Source organism: Epinephelus fuscoguttatus, linkage group LG19 (assembly GCF_011397635.1).
Source record: "Epinephelus fuscoguttatus linkage group LG19, E.fuscoguttatus.final_Chr_v1".
NCBI classification, from domain to species: Eukaryota; Metazoa; Chordata; class Actinopteri; order Perciformes; family Serranidae; genus Epinephelus; species Epinephelus fuscoguttatus.
Window position 1 is genome coordinate 30224683 of NC_064770.1, and position 26120 is coordinate 30250802.

Consider the following 26120-nt stretch of genomic DNA (forward strand, 5'->3'; position numbering starts at 1 on the left):
GGAAGCACAGCATATTAATAGTGAGCCAGAAAAGTTTACAGACACCATCATACTGCAGTACACAGGTGGTATGCAGGTGTTGGCAGCTTCTCTGCATGTGACGTTTTGATCCCTACCTCTATTTTTAATCATCACACCCTCCATGTACACATGTAGACGTCTATTCATAGCTCACTGTACACTTTTCTGGGAACCTTTCCCGTCTGTTCATAGAACCTGATTTGAATGAACGACTGTGTGATGCATATGTGTCTGAAATGTGTGAAACCGTGTCCCTCCCTCTATTTAAATGATGAGACGGTTACACAGAGACAGTGGAAAACTGAGTGATGGAATGCTGTCCTGCAATGTTTGCGGCTTGTTCGGACACACCTGTAACACACACAACACACCAGGCTATCTTTGACACTGACAAATCATGACATGCACTTGATTTCCTACTAAGTCTACCTATTTTATTCCCTATGGCTGGTACAACTTTAATGATAAAGGAGGATATTTTAGTTTCCTGAGAGGAACCTGATTAACCTGAAAGGCCTGTCCAGACACAGCTAGAAGACAACAGACAGGAAGTGTGTCTTCAAACAGCATATCCTTGTAGTTTTCCATTTTAAAAGGCATATTGTGTCCTCTCCCAAAAATCAGGCCCACCCTGCATGTCACTCTTGTGGAAATTTGGGATGAAATATATGGAAGTATCATGATGGTGACTCTGAAACAGGTCTGCCCTGTTGCTGCAACGTTACATTTATGACTTAATGGGTGACATGACTGCAGTTTTCACCAGGGAGTAAAGGGATTTTCTGTGCCCCTGGCAAGTCAAGCCGCCTTGGTCACACCCTTCCCAGCTTCCCCCCCTCCCGCTTTGCCCGCCATGTTCTGGAGGAGGAGATACGTGTAGCCTGGCTTTAGCTGGCTTAGCATTAGCAACACATAGCTAGGCGGAGGCGCAACAAGCTCCCTGAACGCCGAAATAAGTACTCTATTTTGATTTTTTTCCTTGGAATTCGCGCAACTAGTTTATGGTTTTATATCCCTGGACTAACAATTGAACCTGACGTGGCCCAAAAAAGATGGTAAGTTCACGTCGGCTTTCAAGACAGTCGAGTTGTTTTGTTTTTCCAGGGTGTCCTGTAATCCAGTTTGCTCTGGTGATGTCTCCACCGAGCACCCGTCTTGGCTGCTAGCTTGAAGGAATGCTAACTAGCTTAGCATGCTAGTTGGATGTCTTAGCATATAAATACGTTTAGGAGCTGACCGGAATGCTCGTGTATTTATCAGTTAGGTATGGAAGTGACTGTGAATCCAAAAAAATGTAAGCTTTGTGTTAAATATAGATGCTGAGTGTGCAACAGTTGTTTTTTAGCCGAATTACGGGAGAGAGCAGGTCTGCCGCTTGCTAATGTAACATAAGCTTTGCTAGCTTTGATCCAACTTTTTTTTCCCAGGGCAAGTTTTGATCTCGTATTGGAAACGACCGTTGGTCAGCGATTGTGTCTACAGTCACTAATATCAATCTCAATGGCAAACAGAGTGGGTCATAACATGCTGGAAATAAAAATGTAGTCGGGATACACACTTTTCCAATCACCTGAGTTGACTAACTAAACCAACGTAAGCAAGTTAACGATGTTAGCTAGCTTATTTTGCTAGCTAGTGACATCTACTTGCCGCAAGTTTGCTCAACTTGCTAACGTTAGCGGTGACTGTGAGTCGCAAACGGGCTAGTTATTCCACCCAATGTATTAAAGTGACGTTTCATAAAGTTAAGTGTCTGTTACACTCAGGTTTATCCCGCAATCCAAACAGGTAAATACATTGGGAATGTGTTTGAGTTAGCGTACGCTACTTTAGCTTAGTGCTATCAATCACAGTTCAATGAAACGCTGTGATTTGTTCCCTTTCTTCCCGTTTTTTTGGGAGCGGCTTCATTATTATTTCCTCTACCAGTTAAGCATGCTTTGAAAGAGACTGCTGAGTTAGATCATGCTGTTGTGAGTCATCAAGGCAAAACTTGACGTGCTTATTTGCGATTTTAGGGAAATTCTTCACGGTGTGGGCGCTGTCTGTTTACTCGCTCAGTTTCCAATCGGCTAACCCCGATGGTAGGTAGGCAGGCGTCAACACCTCAAGACACTGATGGGTGGTAAGGTTTGGTTATTTTGTGGGGTACAGTGGTGTTCGGATGTGAGCTTTGTATTCAGAGCTGCACATATAAACGTGGCCTCAGAGAGGGGCAGGGCTTTGTCTATTGTCAGGATGATCAGTCAGTCACAGTGGGTGACAGATGCATCATCACCGTCCTCCTCCCTTCCCTGACTTGGCTTTGTCTCACAGCCGGCCAGGGAGGACAAAAGGCGGGGTGACATGCCGATCAGAAGGTGGCTTCTCCTCCCTGCGTCAGGCTTGATGCTCATCACAACTCATACACACTCACAGTCACATTAAAGGCTTTTGAAACACGTTGTAGTGGTTGGATTTTCCTTGGGTTAGACTTGATACGATTGTTAGTTTGGCTTGAAGGAACTTAATCCTTGAGTAGCTGAGTGGTTTAAGATTAATTACGGGTGTATGCTGCTTGTGGTTACACTGAGATTGAGTCCAAATGAAGGTGGTGAAGGAACCACTTGGGTAACTCGGTGTCATGCTAGATATTGTCACACACAGGCACTCGGTTGTGCAAGCCCTCTATCTCCAGATCAGCTTTACACTTGTTGTTTAGACCTGGCAAGGCAGACCTGTTCTTGGTGTACTGCTCTCAACCCTTGTTGCTAATCACAGTTTACCTGGGATTTGCCAAGACACACCCAGACACTGGCGCACACACACACACACACACACACACACACACACACACACACACACACCCGTGAGAGGTTTGGCTGGTTGTATCCTAGCAATGAGACTGCTCTCTCTCTCCACTTTCTTTGTGGTTGATATTTAGTGTCGTATTGGGATGTTCCTGGCAAATATCTGTAGGTCATGACATTGTCCCACACACACTATGCCTTCCTTTCCTCAGTCTCTACTCTGTTTTTTTCTGTACTGGCAACACTTTGAAATCAGCACAGCAACAACTGCTGTGAGTCCTCTGCTAAGCCAGATTTATGCTTCTCCACCGATGTGCTTCTGTTAAAGACGTCAATCATGTTTTTCTGACTCATGTCCAGGTACTTAGATGTAGAGCGGTTGGTGACACAGACCCTGAGCTAATTATTTGTATAGTTTTTGACATTGCCGTGTCATCTACTTTTTGTGTGCTCTGCAGTTCATGTGTAGGTCATTCATTCACCATGCTCAGTGTTTTAACTAAGTGTGATTTGGCATATTTGATGGCTGTCATACTGGAAGCATCAAACACTACCGGAAAGTTATCAGACTTTTTATTGTTGATGTGATCCATTAAACACGGTCTGATCAACCCCAGTAACGATCCTGCAATTGAGTCTTGATGTCTCCTCTGCCAAAGAAATTGATTTACATTTAAGCAAGTTGATAAGCACCACCAGAGCACTTCATGGGTATGTCAGTCTGTTCCATACATTATATACTTGAAATAATTGTGTGAGGACTGTTTTGCTATATGATACTGATGAATGAACCAGTGACATTATTATCAGATCTATGCCTTGTATGGAATTGCTTTTAGGAGACCAGACTTTACTATGCATATGTTGTACCCTAATGACATGACGCAACATGACACTGTGTCCCAGCCTTCACTTAGCCTAATAGCCTTGGGTTTGCACAGGAAATGGCTTTGCTGGATCACTTGTTTTTCATGTACAGTAAAAGTTTCTACAGGCATTTTATAGTAATTGCCCTTTTTTTCTGTAGCTGTTTTTTAAATTCATTTTTAAAATGTAAACATCACACTATCAAATTATCTTGCAGTTATTTTTAGCTGTGGCCTAAGGCACAGATCTGATAATGTTGTGAGCGGATTCACCAGTATCTTATTTGGTTAAAACGGGACACCACAGGAAGGTGAAATTTGAATTTTCTGACTTTGCATGTAGTGGTGCACGCCACTGTGTTTTCCTAGTCCACGTTGGAGGTCCTGTGGTTACTGTTTTCCATGACGTAGGCTATATTTACAAGGTAGTTTCTCTGCTCTAATCCATTCAAAAAACTCTGGCTGACTTTGGAATGAGCCCAAATTTTTATGTTGTTGCAGGGCACTGTCAGTTTTCTGCTGATGCCATGCTTCTGTTCATCCTATGCATTGATAGTCAACGATTTCTACACGAATGTGACAGCTCTGTGGCAGCAAAGGCAGCCAAAGCGAAACACAAAATGGAAATAGTGGTAGAGGATGTAGAGAAAATCTGTAATGTTGAATGTAATCCAATATCAATCCAGTATTGACGATAGGCAGTCTGCATTGCAAATATTCATACAGGTATACAAGTAATCCAATCCAGGAGTACGACTACTGATTGGATTATAAAGAGTATTATTTTAAATGAGGGAGCTGGACTGCCATTGTGTAGATGCCATTATTTGCGTAATTTCGTTAATTTCTTCTCAAATTTCCTTTAACCTCCGTGTGTGAGTCAGACAATGACAGGCAGAGAGAGCAGAGAAGACCGAAAGCATGGCTGCTCATAATAGGTGTGTGAGTTCATCTGAAGCTGCAAGAAGTAGACCCTGGACTAAATGATTTTTATGGTTATCCCTCTGTTCTTCCAAGGGCGAGGCATAGTGGCAGTTTGACAAGAATGACGGGCTCAGTCATTCAGACATGATGAACCTGCACTGACACATGAATAGCCTGTGTATTTCACACAGACACACACATACAAGTTTTGTATGCCGTCTCCTCTGGGCCTTGGGGCTCGAATGATCTAAGCACAGAGGGGCTGAAGGAAGGCGGGCCAGCGGTGTCTTCTGGTGGGGGTTGTTCCGGGGTGTTTGAGGGGGGGCTGGGATGGACAAGACAGACTCTCCTCTCTTCTTCCTGTCTGCCATGGGTGAATAGGTGATTATAGCAGCAGATGTGTCATTAGGTCTGGGCTGTATTCATGCGGATGCAGGGTGCAGGAGGGTGACGAGGGAACGCTTGGGAGGGGGGCATGCTCCACAGGAATCACATTTCACCAGCGTTTAGTAAATTTAGGGGATGTGCCAAGTTGTTTTCTTAACCCCTTTCCCCAACACATACACTCACACTCCCCCTCGTGTCCTCACCCTCGTCCCTCCCAGCTGTCTTTCCGTAGCATTGCTAGGCAGGAAGCTTCCTGGAACAAATGCATACACATGCATAAATAAATGTACATTGCCATTTGCTACTTTTAAAACTAAAACATCGAACTACATTTAACACAGAGTCTGCAATGACTGTTAATCACTTAACACTTGTCCTCTCTTCATGCAAGCAGCAGGTCGTGGGGCATGTTGGTGCACGCTTGGTGCAGGGATCAGATTACTTAATGCGAGAAGTCATCTTAGGTCTAGATGAACAGCCCTGGGTGGCAGTCAGAGGAACAGTGGTAAAAAAAAAAAAAAACCATCAGAAAAAAACAATGAATTAAATTAGATTTGGTAAGTTTGCAGCTGATGTGAATGTGTGCGAATGTGTCATAAATGAAAGTAAAACAGTCTCTGTGCTAATCTCACTAAATTATCAAGTTATATAGATCTTGCTGTGGCGAGTTTGCATCTAAGCTCAAACCGTAATACGCTATCACATTTCATTGAATCGACTTTTCTTTCGACTTCATAAACACAAGGCCCATAAACAGTAGCTGTGTGTTTCTTATCTTAATGTCACACACTCAAGTAACATTTTCATTGAATATGGAAATGAGATGTCTAGGTCACACAGCTGTGCGTGTCCACACACTTTCCATACTTTCTTGTGTGTCAGGAAGTGATCAGTAGCTGGGCTGCTCTGATCTGTTAGAAACAGGACAGAGGAGTCATCAGTCACTCCTGTAGTCATCGTCAGACTGGAAATGGTTTATCTCCCCTGCCACCCACCAAAGGGTGGAAACACATTTTACTCACTCATTGCGCTGGCGTCTCTCGTGGTGATACACTGACTGAATGTTAATACTGCGGTGATGGGAAAGAGCATAGATAAAGGCACATTAAGATCTAAGTTGTTCAAGAATGATGCTGAAATTGAATTAGTAAAACTTAAAATCCGGCTCTGCTAAAAATAGCGATTGCTTTTGTGCTGCTTTGCATATAGTGCTGGGCGGTGTGCCCAAATATTATTATCACAGTACTTTGTAAGATTCTGGTGGTTTCCTGTTTTATCACGGTATTTATTTCTTTTCTCATCACTGGGCGTAGTGGCTTATTCCACTGTCAGTACTACATTAAATCTAAAAACATTTCAGTGTCATTTTTATACTGAAGTCTTTGATTACTATTGCGTTTGCTTGACCCTACAATGATACAATATATGAAGGAATCAGAGTGCATGAACCAGTTGCAGCGTATAAACATTTTGTTATTGGACTAATAGATAAGCCACTAAAAATCTATATACCTTAAGTATTTTAGTGTTTACAGAGATCATTTGCAAATATTCGATTGCACGGGTCTGAAGTATTTTTGCCCCAGTAAGACATACCTCGAATCCACCGTTTCAGTCATTGCTCTGCTCTGAACCCGTCTTTCTCAACAATCTGTAGCAGGACCAAGACCTTGCATAGGTGGATTGTTTTTGCGTTCATAATATCCCTCCACTGCTTGCTTTTCCTGTCACATGTAGAGCCTTGAGCAAATGCCGCTTAAGGCTATGTCTGACCCTCTGGTTTCACTGGTGCTGCTGATGACCTTGAATCTGACGACTGTAGTCTTACACTGTCTTGGTATTCCAACATGTTTTCTATGGCAAGCCGTTTTAACATTTAATCGCTAGACTGGATATTCATTACTGATAACTGCAACATAATTTTACCTAGTCAGAACTCTTATTCAAGATATCTGTAATTAGATTTTGACTAGTCACAACCCTAATTACAGATATCTGTAATTCAGTTTTGACTAGTAAGATTCAAACTACTTTTGCCATTCATGTGTATGAGGTTTGTCATTGCAGATATCTCCAATGTAGCTGCGGATATCTGCAATTCTTATTGCGGATATCTGCAACTGAATTGTAGGTATCTGTAATTCCAGTTTGAGATATCTACAACGTAATTTTGACTAGTCATAATTCAAGTTCAAGATATCTTTAATTATCATCAATTGAAGATATCTACATGGTCCTTTCTAGATACCTTGAATTAAGTTTCAGATAGAATGACGTTGTAGATATCTTCAACTTGAATTATGACTAGTCAAAATGACGTTGTAGATATCTGCAACTGAATTACAGATATCTCCAATTCAGTTGCGGATATCCGCAATAAGAATTGCAGATATTCGCAGCTACTTTGGAGATATTTATAATGACAAACCCCATGCACATTAATGACAAAAATAGTTTGAATGTTACTAGTCAAAACTGAACTACAGATATCTGTAACTGTAGTTTTGACTAGTCAGAATGACGTCATAGATATCTTCAATTAAAATGCATACTAGTCACAATGACATTACGACTAGTCAAAATGATGTTGTTGATATCTACAATGGTAATTCCAGATAGTCAAACGTAGCGATTAAATGTTAAAACGGCTTGCCATAGTTTTCTGCTGAGGTGATGGGATAAGTTGCAAGTGTTACCAGGGCCTGCAACAACAGTTGCTCAACAAAGTAACGTAATGGCATATTTTTTAAAAACAAAAAGCTTCCACTCGGCAGACACAGCTCTTTTTTTGGGCACAAGTTCCTGTGGTGCATCTCTGGTCTCTTTCTTCATTCTCACACCTTTCTTTACCTCTTTGCTTTCTCTACCCAGCAGTGTAATTTTGTTGTGCGTCATTGTATTTCCCTGTTAAAAAGAGTAAGTGTGGGTTATCAGATGTTGTATTATTAAGTTACAAACATTCGTAAGAAGGGTACGCAGTTAATAGGGTCCCCCTCTCCCACTCTACACAGCATGTGTAGCCCCTAGTGCCCTCAGATGTGCATTGAAGAGTTATAGCAGTTGTATTATTTATTCACCGGTAAGACAAAATATGACAAATTCATGGGGAAGAAGGAAACCAGTATACTTGAAGAACTGGTATACTGCCCAGCACTTCTTGCATGTCTCTACAAGGTTGCCCTTTTGTAAAGTAGTGTATTTGGTACACCTGCAAATAGGGCTGCCACTCACGATTATTTTCATTGTCGACTAATCATCGATTAGTCAGCCCTACCTGCAAACAGACGGTGTGTTTGTCAGATCTGCCTTGAAAACTGAGTAAAATCTAATACGACATAGAATTTGTGACATTAATCAACAAATGTAGATGTAATTTTTCTCAGTAACTAGAAAATCATCACGTCACTCACTATCTACGTAGAACTGTAAACCTTTTTGATAGTGAAACACTGTGACTAGGACATTATTATCCCACGAGACACTAGTTATATCTTAATATTGTTTGTGCATTTTTGATTACTATTTTTATGTTATGTCTTTTCATTGCACGGCTCTTCTAATTCGTTCCAAGTAATCTTGTGTTTGCTTTCGTCTTGCATTTTCTGCTCCCATGTCTTGTCCTCCCAGCCCACCCAATGAGCAACTTTTCCATCACACACACATACCGCCCTGAAATTATTCATTTTCATCACCATGCCTTGTAATTTGCGATTGAGTCAGATTACTGTAAACTCGAGTGTGATTACAAAAGTGGAAACACAATTCTTGGTCAAAACACTCTGGCCCTCCTCAATAAGAAGGAGGCAGGCTCTGTGTAAGTGCATGGAAATTGCTTATCTAAGCGTGAAAGTATGAAACATATTGTTTAGTCTAGTTTCATAAAGGAAGGCTCTACAGCTGCTCCTATAAATACAGATTATCTTCACAATCTCATTGTTTAGGTGTGGAAATCGGAATTACGCCGACACCTTCAAGAAAGAAACTCTGATAAGACCCACGACTTTACCAGATGTTTCGTAGTTTGTCTTATCATGTAATTCGAAAGTGTCAAAAATATTAAGGACTTTTTTTCCTGAAGTGTTTCTCTAATGAAAGGTAGGTTAAATTTGATGTATGCTTTGAAGATGACTGCTTAGGGAGGGGGAATTTGATCATTTAAGATCATTGGTTTAAAACATTTTAGAGAGAAACGTGAAGTTGTTATTGTGCTGTAACAAATACTAAGCTGTTGGTGTATTCAGACGTGTGAGAGTTACTCAGAAACTGATTATAACACGGAAGTGTTGAGGTGTTTGCTCTTTTAGTATGCATCAGTTTTTTTCCGTCTTTATTCTGTTACATATCCTAAATGTCTTTTTCTTCTCTTCCTTCCACTAACCGATTATTTGTCTGTCTGTCCCAGGTGATGGCGTCGTCATGTGTGCAGCCAGCACTGTGTGTGTGGAGATGGTTTTAACAGACGCTGTTCTGGAGGACTCAGGAACACTGCACTGGCCTGGAGAAGCCTCATAAACAAACACGCACACGTACACAACACACACCTGCACACAAGAAGATTTACACATACACCACGCCACCGCCGTGCCTTGAGAAAGGACACAGGCGCACGGATACATAACACAAGCTTCACCTGAAGCACGCACACACATTTAAGCTCTTGGTGTGTGTTAGACTCTCTACCCATACATCATTGGTGTTCTATCTCCTCTCCTGTGTGAGAGCGTGCATTTTATTTCTTCCCATCTGTCCCACCCCCACCGCCACCATGCCGAGGTCCACCATCCGCCGGCAGATGAAGAACATGGTGAACAACTACTCTGACGCCGAGAAGAAAGTCAGAGAGGCCACTTCCAATGACCCCTGGGGCCCGTCGTCTTCGCTCATGTCCGAGATCGCCGACCTCACTTACAACGTGGTCGCCTTCAGCGAGATCATGAGCATGATCTGGAAGAGGCTCAACGACCACGGCAAGAACTGGCGCCACGTCTACAAGGCGCTCACTTTGCTCGACTACCTGATCAAGACAGGCTCGGAGCGAGTGGCGCTGCAGTGCAAGGAGAACATCTTCGCCATCCAGACTCTGAAGGACTTCCAGTACATCGACAGAGACGGCAAAGACCAGGGCATCAACGTCAGGGAGAAGAGCAAGCAGCTTGTGGTCCTACTGAAAGACGAGGACCGCCTCAAAGGAGAGAGGTAAGAGCTTTGTAAATCAAATTTGGAACAGATACACAGTAGTTAAAAACCTTAGGGGTCCACTGATTCTGCAGGGTGTTGGGTGTGACAGTGACAGAACTTTGCATTTGCCCTTGTCCCTTAAAAGGGCTCCCTAAAAAACATTAATTTGAATCATAAGTTTTGGAGCACACTGTTCGTTGAAGCACTAGACTTTATTCACCCTTGTCTCTGCTCTCAGCTGCGGTGTCGAAAGCTAGCGAGGTCGACCAAACAGCTCTGACGCCACACCAGACCCCAGCACCGCTTCCTCTACTATACAATGACTGGTGCTTTTGGTGTGTCCAATTTTATTACAGCTGACACTGTGTTTCCACACCTGTTGGTGCTTAGCAAAGATTGATCCCCAGGGTGTCGTGCTACTCCATATCTCCATATCTCTATTGTTATGCCATTTACAGTGAATCTCTTTCACTGATAAGAGGTGCAAACAAGGTTACTGCGCTTGAAAAATGGCGGCACAGATGATGTGTTTTCCAGATGAACAGTCCTAAGGAAAACCTACTATGGACATGAGTTGCCTGCTTCAGTGACTTTCTGTGACTGTACTTAAAGATTTGCTGTATGATTCAATTTAGGCCCTGTCTACACATACACAGATCTTTTTGAGAACTTAAATTTTCTTCTATGTTTTGGCCCCTTATCCACACACTTTTAGGTCACCAAAATGGCATCTATTCTCCATTACTATATATCAGTGTGGACATGTAAAACAGACCGTTTGGGGAAACAATGATATCATCTCCCCAATTTGTGCATGCCCGGTGTTGCTTAGTGTAATGTGCTTGCGCTAGAGACAAGTTTTTTTTACGTTTTGTTAACACTGCTTTATCTAATGACAATCTTACATCTGAAAAAGGATGAATGGAGGCCTCTACTGTGCCCAATGTTACATGGCCATCCTCAGCATCTGCGGTTTGAAGTCCACCAGAAACAGCGCTTTTTGAACAGGCCCAATTTAAGTAGTAGATGGTTGTACAATTTTGAAAGTGGGATTGTTATCGATGAGGAGTGGAAGGAAAACACGCCCATGTCCAGAGCATCACTTGTATTTTTGAGTAAGCTTCTCTGTCTTCATATCAAAGGGGATAAATGGTTATTGGATCTCCAGTAGGTGTTTTGAAAAGGGTAATGTTGACCTGTTAACACTGCACTACCTTTGCAACAGGGGGAGACTGTAGCCCCTTTTACACTGCCAGATTTTCCACGAATGTTGGGCCGTTTTGCCGGCAAGCTTTTAGACACACAGAGCCGGATTGGCGAGTTGATCCGAGGTGCCCAATTTTCCACCTTGGAGGGTAGTCATATTGGCGGAACCCTTTCAGTTTAAACAGATTGAGGCGGCCTTTCGCAACGGGAGGGGCTGTTGAAGACTTGTGGGAGGAGCTGTTGATGACGCTGCACGTGTGACCCACTGGTGGTGGATAAACAGGAAACAGATGATAGCAGGAATTAGCGTGCAGCTAGTAGCAAGAGAGAAACGCAAACCTGACAGACACTGTAAAGATGAGCAACTGGGGAGACAAGGAATTGTGCACCCTCCTTGCCCTCGCAAACGCAGAGGCCATTAACCGTCAGATGACGGGGACGGTGAAGAACAGGCCGACTTACGAGAGAATCGCCGAAGGACTGACCAGCCGCGGCTTCCCTCCCATGTCACTGTTTACGTCACACACTGAGCTACACGTTTTGTTACTTGCTCATGCCCCCCATTGCCCCGTAAAAGGCGTGTTCTGTATAAACAAAAGTAGGTAGGCGGCACTTTGCAGCACTCCCCAGTTTTGCTTTTATACTGCCAATGCTGAAAGAAGACTGATTGGGCTTTCCTGCAAATTTGCACAATTCCTATCTAAAAAGGGCTTGTGTTAGACGCTAACTCCAGCACGAGTTTGACGTCGTTTTTGTAAAACGAAAGTTGTATGGACTGATTTTTTTTTGGATGGGAAAATACCCATTTTCAAAAAAATGTCTGTATATGGTTTGCTTTTTTGTTTATCCATCTGTTTTCTGATTTGATTTTTTACAAAAAACAGGGCATTGCATCATTTCCAGCACTAGTTGGCCCAAGGGAGTTTCTTCATCATTTGTTGTTGGCAGCATGTTTAACTCTAATTAATGATAATGTTGTGACATTTTAGAATGAGGGTGGTTTTGGAAATAGACTCAATCTCATAATTGGTGTGCTAGGTCTCCAAAGAGCAATTAACCTTTTATACCTCATGCTTATTTTGTCCTTTGAACGTCACGCTAAGGATGATAAGAACCTTAACTTTAGTCAAGATGACTGATCATAGTATTTTTTTGTCTTACTAGGTCTCAGGCTTTGAAGACCAAAGAGCGTATGGCCCAGGTGTCCACTGGGAGCAGTCAGATGGGTTTTGGCCGAGGCTCGTCTCAACCCAACCTCTCCACTTCCTACAGCGAAGAGTATGGCAGATCAGAGGGCTCACCTGCGTCCTACCATGGCTGTAAGTATTAGCCACCACAGAGGCTGTAACACATCCAGGGCTCATTCCGTATGTTAAAACAGCACATGTAATACAGAATACTCCCTTATACTGTATTGTGTCCCAGTTGGTGTAACTTTGGCCTACATCCTGAAACCTACCCCTCCCCCTGCTCTGTCTCTGGCTTGCAGTCCCGCAGTAGGGTTGCATTCCTCAGCACACACACACACTCACACACACACACAGAGACAGAAGAGGAAGCAGAGTTCACCCCCCTAGCTTCTATCATCCACATGACAGAGGAATCTGCTCGTCTTTTCAGTGATTCGTTCACTCCTCCAGAGACACAGGGAGAGACATAGAAATGCACAGTGACAGACAGACTGCAACAGGAGAGACATGGATAGATGAAGATTGCACTGAGAGAGATATAGGAAGTGAATGGAAACCAAACTTGGATAGCCTTGAATAAAAAGAGGGACTAGAGTGGGAACGTCTTTCTGTTGATGAAGAGCGCAGCGACGTGTGCGGATATTTTCGACGGCTGCACATTACTACTGCCCTCTAACTTTGTATTAATTAGTCTGGTATCTTCATCATGCAAAGCTAGGAGTCCTCATACTTGGTGACATATTCTGTGATAAGTCATCGATGCTCTTGAGTTTCTATTAGTACTCTTTTTTTCTAGTTGCACGAGCTTATTCTAACAGAGAATAAAAGCAGAGTTTAAATGTATGGATAGAAAGATGGAGTGGGTGAGGCATAGTCAGGCAGTCAGGAAATGGGGTAATGCAGAGAGGGACGGAGAGAAAGAATGGAGAAGTTGAAATGAAAGAGTGAACCATGGCCTCTTTCCCTTTCATCCCCTGACCCTCAGTCTTTTGTGCACAGCAGGATTGAGGTGTGTATGTGCCTATGGATGTGTGTGTGTGTCTGTCTATTGACACACATGTGGTTTCAGCCTGCATGGATCCCACATGTTGCATGGAGCTCACGTTCATCTTTTACTTTGTGGCCCACATTCCTTCCTGTATGTTATGTTTGAACGTGTGGCTCAGAGGCGGAAGCTCCAGCAGCTGAGTCATCAGTTGAGAAAACTGAAGGAGAGACCAGCCAATAGGAGTGAGGCCGGGTTGTCGCTGTGGGCGTTTCCAGGGGGGGATTTTTGGGATTCCAGGCGAACTTTCCGAGTATTGTTGTCCAGACAGGGTGTGAATGAACGGCCATGCAAGTGGGACTGTTGGTGTTAACCTAGCATGCCCCCCCACCCCCTAGTCTCCTACGTATCTGGAAAGGTCTGAAATATGTTTGACCTAAGGCAATCGCATGTCATGAATTCCAAATTTGTGATTACAGATTGTTATTTGTAATTTGTCTCTACCTTGTCAGTCTGCACACACACCTGTGTTTCTGTGTGTGTTAATGTTAATCTGTGCATGTTTGTGAAAGAACCTAACTGTCCCCTTAGGCTGTAGTTTCTCTGAGGTTAACGAGCCAATAGTAAAAGCTGGTTTTGCTTTAGTTTCCATGTTTCTGGTTCAATGATGCCTTTTCGTCTCACTGTAGAAGTTCAAATAGTTTAGTGCCTCTAAAGATCAGCATGATTAAAGTACGTTGACATAAGTGGTGTGATGCTATTTGAGCAATGCTAAGCAGTGTGTAGGGTTGGTTTATTCACATTTTAACTGATAAGGGTACCTGTAATTTGGTACTGCTACCCAACAGTACCTTTTTTGGTACTTAACTTTCTCTGTTGTAACAAAAATGTGATTTTTGAACAAGCTGCTGGGATGACGTTTGAGACTAAAAGCAATCTGTCTGCTTGTGCGAGTGTATATGTGTCTGTGTATCTAGCAGTGATTCTAGGCTTTTGCTTAAACAATCTAGGAACTATCGTGGCAGGTCAGCGCTGCAGTGCTGGTTTTGTCTTGCTGGAAAGCCAACGGAGTGGCCGCAGAGCTCCATGGCCGATTTGCTGGCTTTGGGTTGCTTCCTGTCTGAGGGCGAACCCTGGTCACTCCACTGAGCTCTGTTTCCATCCTTGGAGCTCCATGGCTAGCTTCCAGGCTTTGGGGCTGTCACAGCATGTCTGCCTCTTGTTTAAACTCAGCGTTTTCACCCAGATGTGCTCTCAGGTACCAAAATTAGGCACTGATTGGTAAATTGGTACTCTGTTGCACTGATGTAATTTGGTCAGTACCCTAAAAGTACAGAGTTTGGTACGCAATCCTAGTTGTGTGTCTTTATGTATGTGCATGTGGGGTCTAAACAGATCAGAGTCAAGGCTCCAGTGTTCCTAGCATTCTCTCTGTTGAACACTTAAGTGATAACGCAGGAGCATGCAACACTCAAGTCTCCCACAAAGGCTGGGAACAACATACATTTTCACAGTTTCACGCCAAAAGTCTGGAAAACGTATAAAGAAGCAATCTAGAAAGTGCATTTAATGAACTGCCTCACTCACCAGGTTTCAAACAGCCACTTAATTCTTTATCTAGAGAGACAGGAGACTGGGTGTCTGCGAATGTTGCGGTCATTAGTGGTCGACACCCTGGGATAAAATTCTCTGTGCTGTTATCACCACATAAATCTACTACAGATGACACCAGTGGTCATCAGCCCATTTCGCCTTCTCCAAAAATCTCCATTTAGAACTTGAATTGTAGGCTGCAGTCAGGGTCTAAGCTTGGTTGGAAGGAGTTTTGTAAGCTGAAGTGTTTGTTCAATTCCAGTTTTGTGTTTATTTGCTTAATTATTAAAAATAGCAGCACAGAAAATTATGATAAGATGAGACATGACTGGACTAAACAGCCTACACAAGCGGTAGTGGCACGTATTAGAAGGATTTTTTTAAATGTATGTCGCTCCTAGCAGGCAGAGCTGTGCCTGTGAGGAATGCCAAAAAATTGTGACTATCCATATATGGTCCATTCCCACAGTGGTGGGCAAGAACCTGGTGTGTTTTAGTTGGCTTTGAGTTTTGTTTATTTGTGCTGCTGACTTGCTACTATCAAGTGTTGCAGTGTGTGTTATGTGTTGCCAGTTTTCATATCTCTTTAGGCTTAGTGGTTGAAAAACCTGTTATTTAAGCCCTCCTTTGGTTTGCATTTGGTTTTGGTGAGATTTAAAGAGAGCTCACGGCAAATATCCCTTTGATAAAGGAATATAATGCATCTATCAAACATGTTAATGGAAGATAATGGTGAGATGTCACATTGTCTGAGCATTAGTGAAGAAATTTACCCTCTGCTGCTGTTTTTTTATGGTTAGACGTCGTCCCAATTTCCCATATTACCTATCATCCCTGGATATTTCACAGGTTCACATTATCTCTGTATAGGCTGAAGCACCCCTGTGTGTTCACTGTCTATTTAAGGCAGATATGTAGTTGATGTCGAAGCCATGGTTCAAGTCCAGCCACCAGCTAACTAAACACACCTTCACCCCTGGTACTTCTGGGCCCTTTCCCACGCACAGTCTAATGGAGCATGGGAGACATGGGTTTGAGGATCAAGTTGGGCAGGAACAGAGCTAAGAAGTGAGCAAGGAGGGAGGAAAGGAGGCAGGGACAAGATCTTAGCCTGGGATTGCAAGACGAACAGTGAATTAACATGCATAGTGTCATTATTGGTCATTCTTATGAGTTGGCTGTGAGGCTGCGTCCTCTATCTGCTTCTTCTAAGGGTCAGTATGTTGTGATCATACTGGCATATTCCTAAATTAGCAACCATTTCTTCAGGGAAGGCCAAGCTTTTAACGAAGTGTCAGGGTATTCCTTTTTAAAAAGAAATGATTTGTTCCTCATCATGGAAACATTTGATGTGGCAGATTTTCTGTGTAATGTTTATAGAAAACCGCTGATGTGACGTCTGCTTCCTGCAGACTTCAGTCAAAATGGGAGGTTTCAGAGTTAATTGTGTCACATAGTGAAACTAACCTACAGTGTTTCCCCGAGTCATATCTGTGTCACTGTTGTTGTTTTGCCTCTGCACCAATGCCTTTGGTTTTCTCTCTACTCTTAACTCTTTAAATGATGTAACACTACACACAAGATCATCACAGTGTGATGAGCATTGAGTGTGTATTTGGGAGTGTCCACATCAGCAGTGAGACATGTCATGACTGGTCTTTGTTTGAATCAGAGACGGAGAGAAAAAGATTAGGCAGGCAGAAGGAGAGAGACAATGTTTATTATTTAAGTAGGAGATCAGGAGCAACCTTAAAGTCTGAGAGGAATCATCTGGCCAAAAATTAAATTTGCACACCAGTGTTTTTTCCAATGCTGTTTATAATGGATAAAACAGTGTTGTATGTAAGGACGTATGTGCAGAAAATCTTAAATCAAGCCCAAGAAAACAGGTTTAGTGCACCAACACCCACAACATTCACATGCATGAAACTGCACAAGCTGATGTAGTGACATTATACAGGAGTAAGAGTCAAGAATTACATTAAGAGATGTGGTGATGTCACGGTTACTTGTCATCACCTCCCACGCCATGGTTCCCACTAAAACAACAAGGTTACTGTTTCCAAACTCACACAGTCAAACTTTAAATTAAAGCATACACTTCAGGCTACTGTAATGAACCTAATCTTTTGGCGCTGTAACTTCTCTTGGCGAGATAGCTGTGTGTGTGTTGCCACGTGCAGCGTCTATGTGTTTTTGTGCTGCCACATGGCCTGGTCTAATCCAGTAAGCTGAATGTGAATGGACCTGTCATCCTTTACAGGCTCACTGACGGCCTCTAATCACACACACACACAACACACACACACACACACACACACACACACACACAGAACAGATGTATTTCAAATATGACTTGCTTCACGAGACAACACTGTGTATATGTATTTGTATGATTGTAATTATCACACCGGATCTTGGTTTTGGACAATTAACACAGATAATTTCCACAGCCAGTGTCACTGCTTTTCATTGTAATTGTAATATACACAGTGTGTGATGGAGTCCCATGTGGCAGTGATGTTAACATATGTTCTGAATGTGTGTGTTAGCCACGTCTCCCAACGCCGGCTCAGAACTGGAGCAGGCCAGACCTCAGACCAGCGGAGAGGAGGAGCTACAGCTGCAGCTGGCTCTGGCCATGAGCAGAGAGGCTGCAGAGCAGGTACATACACACACATACATTAAACATATGATGACATGGCAGAGCGTGAATCCATGCGTGTCATTATCTTTATTTATTGTGGGTCTGTGTTTGAAATTTGCAGGTAGTTTACACTCGTGATAACCAGCTTATTTTAACATGTCAGTGAATGACTTTACAGTAAAGGCAGTTTTGAATTTAATTATCTTCACTGGGTCATCACCCTGAAAGTACACATACTCAAAAACCTTTCTGAAACCCTGTTAAGCATTCACATTGCTAATGAATATTTTTCTTAAAGCTGCTAGGGGTATCTAAGCTCCTGAACTTCAGAAATTAGGTTTCTTATGTACATAAACATTTCTGATGTCAGCTAAATATCAAGATAATTGTTAGGGTTAGGGTTTGTCGATTAGAGCAGACAAGATGTACGAAATACTCCTGGTATATGGATTTTTGCACATGTATTTACATGATACTGTGTTCCGTTATCCTCATCAGCTGTACGTGTATGACTTGCTAAATGGAAACTGTTTCTCTTTACTCATCCAAGTTTCCGTTAAACAATCTGATCTGCAACACCAGTTTATAGACTTTATATGGATAAATAGGAATTGAAATTGAAATATATAAAGACTGTTCAGCAAATGTCATGCTGCCCACAAAAGCGAGACCAACCTGTTAAGAAAAAAAATCATAGAAAACTGCACATTCTGCTTCTGCTAACTGTCCTCTGGGTGTGTGCTTAGGAGGAGCGCATACGCAGAGGGGACGACCTGAGACTACAGATGGCCTTGGAGGAGAGTAAGAAAGGAGGCTCAGATTCAGCAAAACTGCCCAAGAAGAAGAAAGAGGTAAAATATGCACTGTCATGGAGACTGGAGTGACTCAGTTACTCCGTTGTCATGACCATGCCCATGAAACAGCCTCGTCTCTCTCCATCCTCATTTTCTGCCTCACACTGCCTACTGCATCATGAGCAGTAATGAGCCCACTAACGGGCAGCAGACTACCTAGTTTACTCATCATTATTCTGCTCGAATAGCTGGCTGGCTGAAGTTTGAAGGCACACAGAGCTAAAGTGAAGAAGACGTACGGCTGCGTGTTTTATTTTAGGATTATAATGACATGAACGCTGTCAGTATGTTTGAATAGTATTGGTGCCGCGGAGGATAATGGCTGGCCAACAGATGGTACTTCCTAATGGTTTCCTCTTTTGTCTGCATTCTTTGTTCTGTCTTCCTGTCTCCTGTCACTTGGTCACATCCTCTGTCTCTTTCTAGCCACAGTCGTCTTTGATGGACCTGATGGATGTCCCAGAGCCAGGTGCCAGCGCTGACCCCTGGGGCGCAGGGGCCGGGGCTGGTGCCGGAGCCGGGGCAGGGGCAGCCGCTGCATCCGAAGACCCCTGGCAGTCTTATGGTATACACCTCACCCACACTCTTCACTTGGCATAAGATATTTACACACTGACCATTGCTGTTAAGGATTTGTGTATAGAGTTAGTCTTTCTGTGCGTGTGTGTCGTGTCTGCTTTCCACCTGCAGCTTGCAGGACTGTGACTCTTTGTTAAATAGGAATGCTGCTCCACTGGCTCAGCAGCATTACTGCACCGGGGGGGGGGGGGGTGTTAGAGGAAGATATTGTGAAGGAAAGGAGTGTTAAGGGACAGGGAGGCAGGGAGAGGAGGCTGTGGGGGAGTTAAGATATGTAAATGTTGAAGGGGAAACAAAGAGGGACAGATGAGCTGTAGTTTAAGCATGGGTCAGATCAAATACACGCCTGCTGTCAGCACCTGCATGAAACCACCTTGCTCTTATCTTACCTTCTTTCACCTTTCTCTCACTCTCTTCTTCTTCTTATCCAATTTGACCACATGTTTTGCATCCAACCCATCGTCCTCCCTAACTCCGAACCTCTCCCCAGGGTCTGCACCTAAGCCAGCAGCCCCAGTGGACCCATGGGGTGCTACTCCTTCTGTCCCACCCATGAAAAGCAGTGATCCCTGGGCATCAAACTCCACCCCTGCCGCTGACCCATGGGGCTCCGCAGCTGCCCGCCCTAAGACTTCCAACACAGGTGACCTTCAAGAGAGAGTAGCTTTTTCAGGACATCCATAAAACTCACAATTCACCACCACAACCTTACCTCCACCAACGAATTTGTATTCGTCAGCTAATTTGTCTGGGAATTATGTGTTTTAGTCTTAAAGATTTTGGAGAACAGTTCGCACTCATTGAGTTCTCTTTGGCTGGCTAGTGTCTCAAATACTTAATAGCTGAGTCAAAAGGGGCACATAAAGCACACATTACCAAATGCTTACACACATCTGCATGCTTTCACTTGCCTATTGTGTTCAGTTTTCTCAGTTTACCAGATTATCCACACTCATTCATACCTGTGTTGTCTGTCTCCATCTGTCTGTCTGTGTGTTTATGTGTATTTGCTGTTTGTTTTATGTGATTATGTCTGTATGTGTGTACATGTGTTGTCCCCTTTCAGGTAACTTTGACCTGTTCAATGCATCCAACGGTACGTCTAAAGAGGACTTCTCAGAATTTGACAGCCTGCGCTCTTCCTCCTCTGTCCCCACTGGTACTCACCCTTGTCTTCGTCTCTCTAATGACACAAAGTTTGTTGTTTTTTTTTTTTCCTGGGTGTCTGAAAATGATGCCTGTCTGCAGATACAATGTCTCTGCGGGGCACAGACACACTCATGTCTTGTCTTTGTATGTAAATATCACCAGACCTGAGCAAAGACAGTGTTAGAATTTGCACTCAAATGCAGCAGTAATCATATCAAAAGGTGGGAAAAAGCTGTTTGCTCTGGTCTGGTCCCATGTCACTGTGGTGTAATGTGGTGCAGCTTTTATGTGTTTATCATGAAATTTATCACAAGACCTGGGCCATCCAGTTTATGGAGTTTCTTATAGATTTTATGTGATCTGCCTGGTGCATCTGAACCAAAAACAAATGCTCCAAAAATCTGAATTAAACCCACTTACAACTCCATTCAGGTTGGTGTGTAAGAAGGTTCCAGTGAACAGGTTGGCACAGGTCTTGAATGTATTTCCCATGTGGTTTGGCAGTCTCTCTGTGTGGGAGGGTGACATTGGTGTCTAACGTTTGCTCGAGCTCGACACAAGCACTTCTGATACAGTCAAGGACAAGTCAAGAAATAACAGAAACACAGTCATACAAAGTTACTGTTCTCAGAAGGGACAAGTCACCACACTGTGGACAGGACAAGGACTTAGGTGATGTTCAGGAAGCAGACCTCTGCAGTATGAGTTAGTAGTTAGTAATAATAAAGGTAAATAAAGTACTTTTACAGTAAAGGTAAATAAAGTACTATTATAATGTAATAATACATTTTAATAAAGTACTTTTATAATAAAGGTAAATAAAGTATTTTTATAATTAAGGTAAATAAAGTACTGTTACACTGTAATAATAAATGTAAATAAAGTACTGTATACTGTAATAGCAAAGGTAAATAAAGCAATATTATACTTTAAAAATAAAGGTGAATAAAGTAAAGTTACTGTTCTCAGAAGGGACAAGTCCCCACACCGTGGAGACGACAGGGACTTAAGTGGTGTTTAGGAAGCAGACCTCTGCAGTATGAGTTAGTATTAGTTGGTAAAGTATTGTTATATTGCAATATTAAAAGTAAAGGTAAATAAAGTACTATTATACTGTAATAATAAAGTTTAATAAAGTACTTTTATAATAAAGGTAAATAAAGTACTTTTATAATTAAGGTAAATAAAGTACTGTTACACTGTAATAACAAAGGTAAATGAAGTACTGTTATACTTTAAAAATAAAGGTAAATAAACTACTGTTACATCGTATTAATTATGGTATATAAAAGTACTGCTTAAATGAAATTTAAAAATGAACTGTTACAAAAAAATTAAATGAAACACTCTCATAATAGTTAAATAAGGCACTCTTATATTTTAGTTTAAAAAGTGCTCTAATAATAAAGTTGAATACATTATTGGTATAATAGTTAAAGTACGGTCGTAATAAAGTTAAATAAAATACTGTTCAAATAAAGTTTGGTAAAAGTACTGCTATAATAAAGTTAAACTACTGGTTGTACTATTGAAGTAATAAATAAATAAAGTTAAATGAACTGTTGCTATAACGAAATGAATCAAACCACTGGTGCTTTTATTCTGAAGCACCCGGCTCGTCTTAGGGCAGAAGTGTTGATGTTTTGCTGTAAATGTGAAGCTTCTGTCATCAGTTAGCTGTTAGCAGTTAACAGAAAGTTAAACCGTTACAGCAGCGCTGCAAAACTTGACCCACTGTGGGTGGGGGGGAAAAAACAGCTCTTCAGTTCATACATAAATAATATTTACAAGTCGCTCTGGTGCTCCATGGTCGCAAAATGCTACTTAATGGCAGTGGTCTGGAACCCTGCATACAAAACACACACCTCGCCTCACACACTACTGCCCATGCCCGTGTTCTGCATGAGCGGGGGAGTGTGTGTAACGTATCCTGTTTGTATCAGTGGCTTAAAGAAAGAAATGATGTGAGAATTTATATTCAGTGATTGCGATGTAGTCATTTTATACATCCCACGTGGAACAAGCCATGATACATGGAGCTTAATAGAATAATCGCCCACCCCTGGTATGAGTTGTAGAAATGTTACTGTTTGAATCACCTCTGGCTGAAACCGACAGGATTTATGGGGCGTTAATACACATTAGGCCTGTCTGATCTTATGGGCCTTTTATTGTGGCTGTGCTGCGTCTCAGTTTCTGTTCTGACAAGACAAGTTTCCATCTTTGACGTTTCCTCTTGTGTATGTTGCTGCTGGCATGCTAGGTCTGTGCATATTCATATGTGAGTGCAATAATGAATGTCTCCACTGCTGTCTGACTGCAAAAAAAACCCCAACACAAACAGCCAGCCTGTCTGCCTCTGATGTCCTCTCATAAAAGCATCTTCTAATCATTTTATTGCATCAACTCAATTTGATTTCACTGTAAATGTGAGTGTGGGTGCTCATGTACAAGTGGGCGTGGTGTGTGGGTGTAGTGGGGGGCTGAATATCTGTTAGACCTTTTATAATGCAGAATTTGAGGTCACTTTCGTTTTTAGTATCACAAATATGAGCAAACCATTCACGTACTCAGGCCATGTCAAACTCAGGTTTACAGAGTTGTTCCTCACAGTTCAAGGCCAGATAAGAAATATTCTGTATTCATGAGCTCTCAGTGTTTTATTTATTTTTTTATTTCCTCAAAGAGAAGTCCAGTAACAGTTTATTTCATCAGTGAAATCCAACTGCTCTTCGTTCTGCAGGTGACGGGGGCGTAGCATCCTCTATCCCCTCCCAAGGCAGCCTTGCAAGCAGCGGCAGCCTAGACCTCTTCGACCCCCTGCCCACCTCCACATCTGTCACCACAAATCCAACTAGAAAGACCCCGGAGTCCTTCCTGGGTCCTAATGCTGCTCTGGTCAATCTGGACTCTCTGGTGACCAAACCAGCCCAGCCTGCACCAGTCATCAACCCCTTCTTAGCTTCAACAGGTGGTGAGTAACGATGAGGAAATATGAGGAAGTTGATTTCAAAACTTTCATTGTTCTTACACTTAATCGCTTTCTACTCAGGTATGTTTGTTTAGTAGAATAGTTTTTATATAAACGTACAGACGGGCTATTTTGAAGCAGGTAAACACACAGGTTAATTCAAACTGATTAGATAACAGAGTGTGGCAGCCAGAAGCGTAGTCGCTAAGCCAAGAGACATGGACGTACACGTGCAGGCCTGAATGCACAGGAAGACACACCCATCTACACAGTTTAATGCTGAATCACTGACACTGCCCTGTCGGTGTGAGCGGTAAACTCTGAGGCGAGAAAGGTTATTCATACAATTTATAAAATGACTGTGTTCTCACGGTCATGAAATTCCTGGAAAAGTTATGATATTAGATTTCACATTCATTTACAGGCCAGGAAATGGTTAAGAAATAATAGAATGTTTTTGGGAAAGAATATGGGTAAAATATTATGGAAAAGTTTTGAAAATTCAGTTTTAAAAATATGTGGGAACCCTGAATGAGAGTATAGTAGTGTAGTGTAGTTCTCTTTGTTCCCATTTCTGGCGCTCTGTGAGCGCAGTGACATCTGCGTCCTTCCTTTGTTCAGGTGCCGCTGCTCCAGCTCCAGCAAACCCCTTCCAAGTGAGCCAGCCAGCCCCTCCAACCCTCAACCAGATGCGGGTCAGTCCCATGCCCCCCGGCTTTGGCATGGCGGAGCCCATGGCCCTCTCCTCCCTGCCCGCTCAGCCCATCACCATGGTCCCCCTGGCAGGCATGGCCCCCATGGCGCGCACGATGCCCGGAATGGGAGTCGGCACTATCGGAGGCGTGGGGATGTCCATGCCCCAGCCCCTGATGAGCATGCCACCCCAGGCCGGGACGCAGCCCACCGGAACCACCAACCCCTTCCTTTTGTGAGGGGGCGACTGGGGGACGACTTGCCCCTGAGTACCCTCTCCTCTCTCTCTGTCTCCCTCGTCCACTTTGGCTCCTTTAGAAGCTTCAAAATGAACAAGGAGATCCCATGTATCCCTTTATAATCAACTCCTGGCCAGGTCGTAGTCCCAGCCTGGCTCCCCCCCCCACCTTAACACACTCCTGTACTCCTTCTTCCTCCATCTCTTTGTCTCAGTGCTACAAGCTGCCTAGTCCTGTGTGTTCCATACTGATCTGACGATGATGTTGATGACCACAACACGTTTGCATCTGTCTACAGACTTACAGAGTAGCAGTGGTGTTTACAGTTTTTCCACAGAGGCAGGACAGGCTCTCCCCTCTGTCCTCCTCTCCTTCACTCGCCTCCTCTCCCTTACTTCCTCCCTTAGGACTGCTCTTTTCTTCTTCTGTGGTGGAGTGACAGGAGAGTCTGACCATACTAACGCCAGGATCTTATCTCTTCACTAGAGCTAATCTTTTATAAGCCCTGTCAGCCGGTGTGCGAGTGAGTGTGTGTGCGCGTGTGCGAGTGAGTGAGCGCACATCTCAGTACTTTTACACTGTGTATATTCCAGTGGGTTTTACTTACACACACTGGAGTACGGATGAGAGATGGTCAGATGTGTTTATACTCTTGCGTGTGTTACTAAGCAGGGATTTTGCACAATTTTTTGTCTTTTTATTTTTTCTTTCTGCGACTGTTGGGCTCACCGTTACACCTTAGCTAAGGGAGGGAGGCTCGCCGCTCAAAACGGCTCCGACAACACACACACACTGCCTCGGCTCTTGGTACCACTCAGTCAACAACTCTCGTCTGGTCACTTCCCGTTAACTTGGACCTTTTTTTTTTTTTTTTTTTTTTTTTTAAATCCCGACCCTCCACGTGAACTTTGACCTCCAGGGGTCGCAGGATTAACAATGAACACTTATCAAAGGGGGTGAACCCCTTGTTTTAGGGGTTGGAACGTAATTTTCGTCTGTATGTGTGTGCTCACGCAGATGTACTGTTAATGCTCGTATACTAACAGCCACATGTTGATGTATTTGTCACTAAGCCCCCCCCCCCCGTGCGTGTTTTGAGAAAAGACATGAACTGTGATGGCATCAGTATTTTGCTATCTGAACATATGGATGCAGTGAGGCATCATGGGACAGTTTTGTTTATTTTTTAGTTTGTTTTTAGGGTCAAAGGGAAGAGGGCGTGTGTGTGTGTGTGTGTGTGTGTGTGTGCGTGTGCGTGTGTGTGTGCGTGCAGTTTGCATGAGCGATACCTTTAGCTTCCAAGTGAACAATAATACACAGTAAAGTGGAAACTGGCTCAGAAATGGCTGAAGTTTCTGAAGTGCAAGTCAGAGCAGGGGTATAAAGTAGACTGCAGCCTTAAGTGTGTGTGTGTGTGTGTGTGTGTGTGTGTGTGTGCGCGCGCGTGCTGTTTGCAACCATATATCAAGAAGTGTTACTATGGTGACAGGGCTGCAAAGAAAGCTCTGGGTTTAAAGAGCACGTCAGCCACTCAGCATCGTGAAGAGAGTTTACCTCTGAGTGGATTTACTGCGGCTAATCTATCCTACAAGAACATTAGCAGGTGGACACACAAACACACACACACACACACACACACACTCACACAGGGTTGTTCCAGGATCGGTCTATTGATAGCACAGCGAATCCCGCAGCAAACAACAGTGAGACATGTCATGTAAACAAACAGTTGTTAATTTTGTTGGTTACATTTTTTTTTCGTTGTTTTTATTTACTCATTAGATGTAAATCCATAGCCAAGCCTTTCAGAGTTTTGGAGCTGTGTACTAGCTAAGCCATGTATCATCTT

General features: G+C 43.0%; 1 protein-coding gene across 3 annotated transcripts; it reads left to right on the forward strand.

Moving 5' to 3' along the window:
- The first annotated feature begins 892 nt into the window (after nt 1-892).
- epn2 (epsin 2) lies at nt 893-25718 on the forward strand. 3 transcript variants are annotated; one of them, XM_049561009.1, is made up of 10 exons: nt 893-1076; nt 9390-10183; nt 12536-12690; nt 17692-17804; nt 18533-18637; nt 19067-19205; nt 19710-19862; nt 20286-20378; nt 23112-23342; nt 23961-25718. In XM_049561009.1, exons 2-10 carry the CDS (start codon nt 9753-9755, stop codon nt 24269-24271), a joined length of 1731 nt encoding a protein of 576 aa, XP_049416966.1. In that variant the 5' UTR covers nt 893-1076; nt 9390-9752; the 3' UTR covers nt 24272-25718. The 3 variants fall into 3 exon arrangements, with proteins under 3 accessions (XP_049416966.1, XP_049416967.1, XP_049416968.1); XM_049561010.1 differs by having other exon boundaries at nt 20286-20315; XM_049561011.1 differs by lacking the exon at nt 20286-20378.
- The last annotated feature ends 402 nt before the right edge of the window (nt 25719-26120 follow it).